Source organism: Penaeus monodon, chromosome 21, assembly GCF_015228065.2.
Source record: "Penaeus monodon isolate SGIC_2016 chromosome 21, NSTDA_Pmon_1, whole genome shotgun sequence".
NCBI lineage: Eukaryota > Metazoa > Arthropoda > Malacostraca > Decapoda > Penaeidae > Penaeus > Penaeus monodon.
In genome coordinates, this window is record NC_051406.1 from 19,825,761 (window position 1) to 19,826,508 (window position 748).

Consider the following 748-nt stretch of genomic DNA (forward strand, 5'->3'; position numbering starts at 1 on the left):
CTGATCCAACAGGATAATGCTTCACCTCATGTGTAATATTTTCTTAATGCTATATCATTCCACTAATTAGCATAAGTGAAACTGATAAATCATAAGGAGCTTCCAAATTGCTTAAACATTTAAGCAACATTTACCTAGCAAAGAATGAGCATTTACCAAACACTAAATTAATCAAAACCACTAATCACCACATTACTTCATGATCAATATCCAACATCTAACCTTTTTCATTTCATCAAGTTCCGTGAACTAAATAAAAACAAATATCTGCAACACTGGAAAATTACCCGCCTTCAACCAGCCAACACTTTAAGCTTATACAATAGCACATCAGCAAAAGGACTATCAATCACCTGTGATTCAGCACTTGGAATAAATCATTACACTTACCGCTTATCCTTCCAGCAGGAATGTTGTTGGGAAAATATTTTGTATCACTGTCAAATGAACAATCTAAGATTGACAGTAGAGTCTTGGTGAGCCTCAACAGGTCATTGAAGCTGTAGAATCCAAAGTAGATAAGGTACCTTGCAAGATGCACAACCTAGAATAATCAATGTTTTTGCTTTTATTCTCTTTTTTGAGTTAAAGAGGGTTTTACTCATCATATAATGTTTAAATTACCATAAAAAAATCTACCTCCATTATAATCAATATAACATTCTTAACACTTTCCACGTCATGAATGATGAATTTATACATTTGTTGCAAATCTGACAACTAAATAGAAAAAAAATTCATAATGAAG

At 32.4% G+C, this 748-nt stretch overlaps 1 protein-coding gene across 1 annotated transcript in view; it reads right to left on the reverse strand.

Annotated features, from left to right (window-relative positions):
- The window catches only part of LOC119586318 (inositol 1,4,5-trisphosphate receptor-like), a gene marked incomplete at its 5' end in the record, with an annotated part of 125,834 nt that overhangs the window by 83,823 nt on the left and 41,263 nt on the right, over positions 1-748 (reverse strand). Inside the window, 1 exon segment of the mRNA XM_037935029.1 lies at positions 391-544. Within this exon segment, the coding sequence (XP_037790957.1) occupies positions 391-544 (154 nt within the window).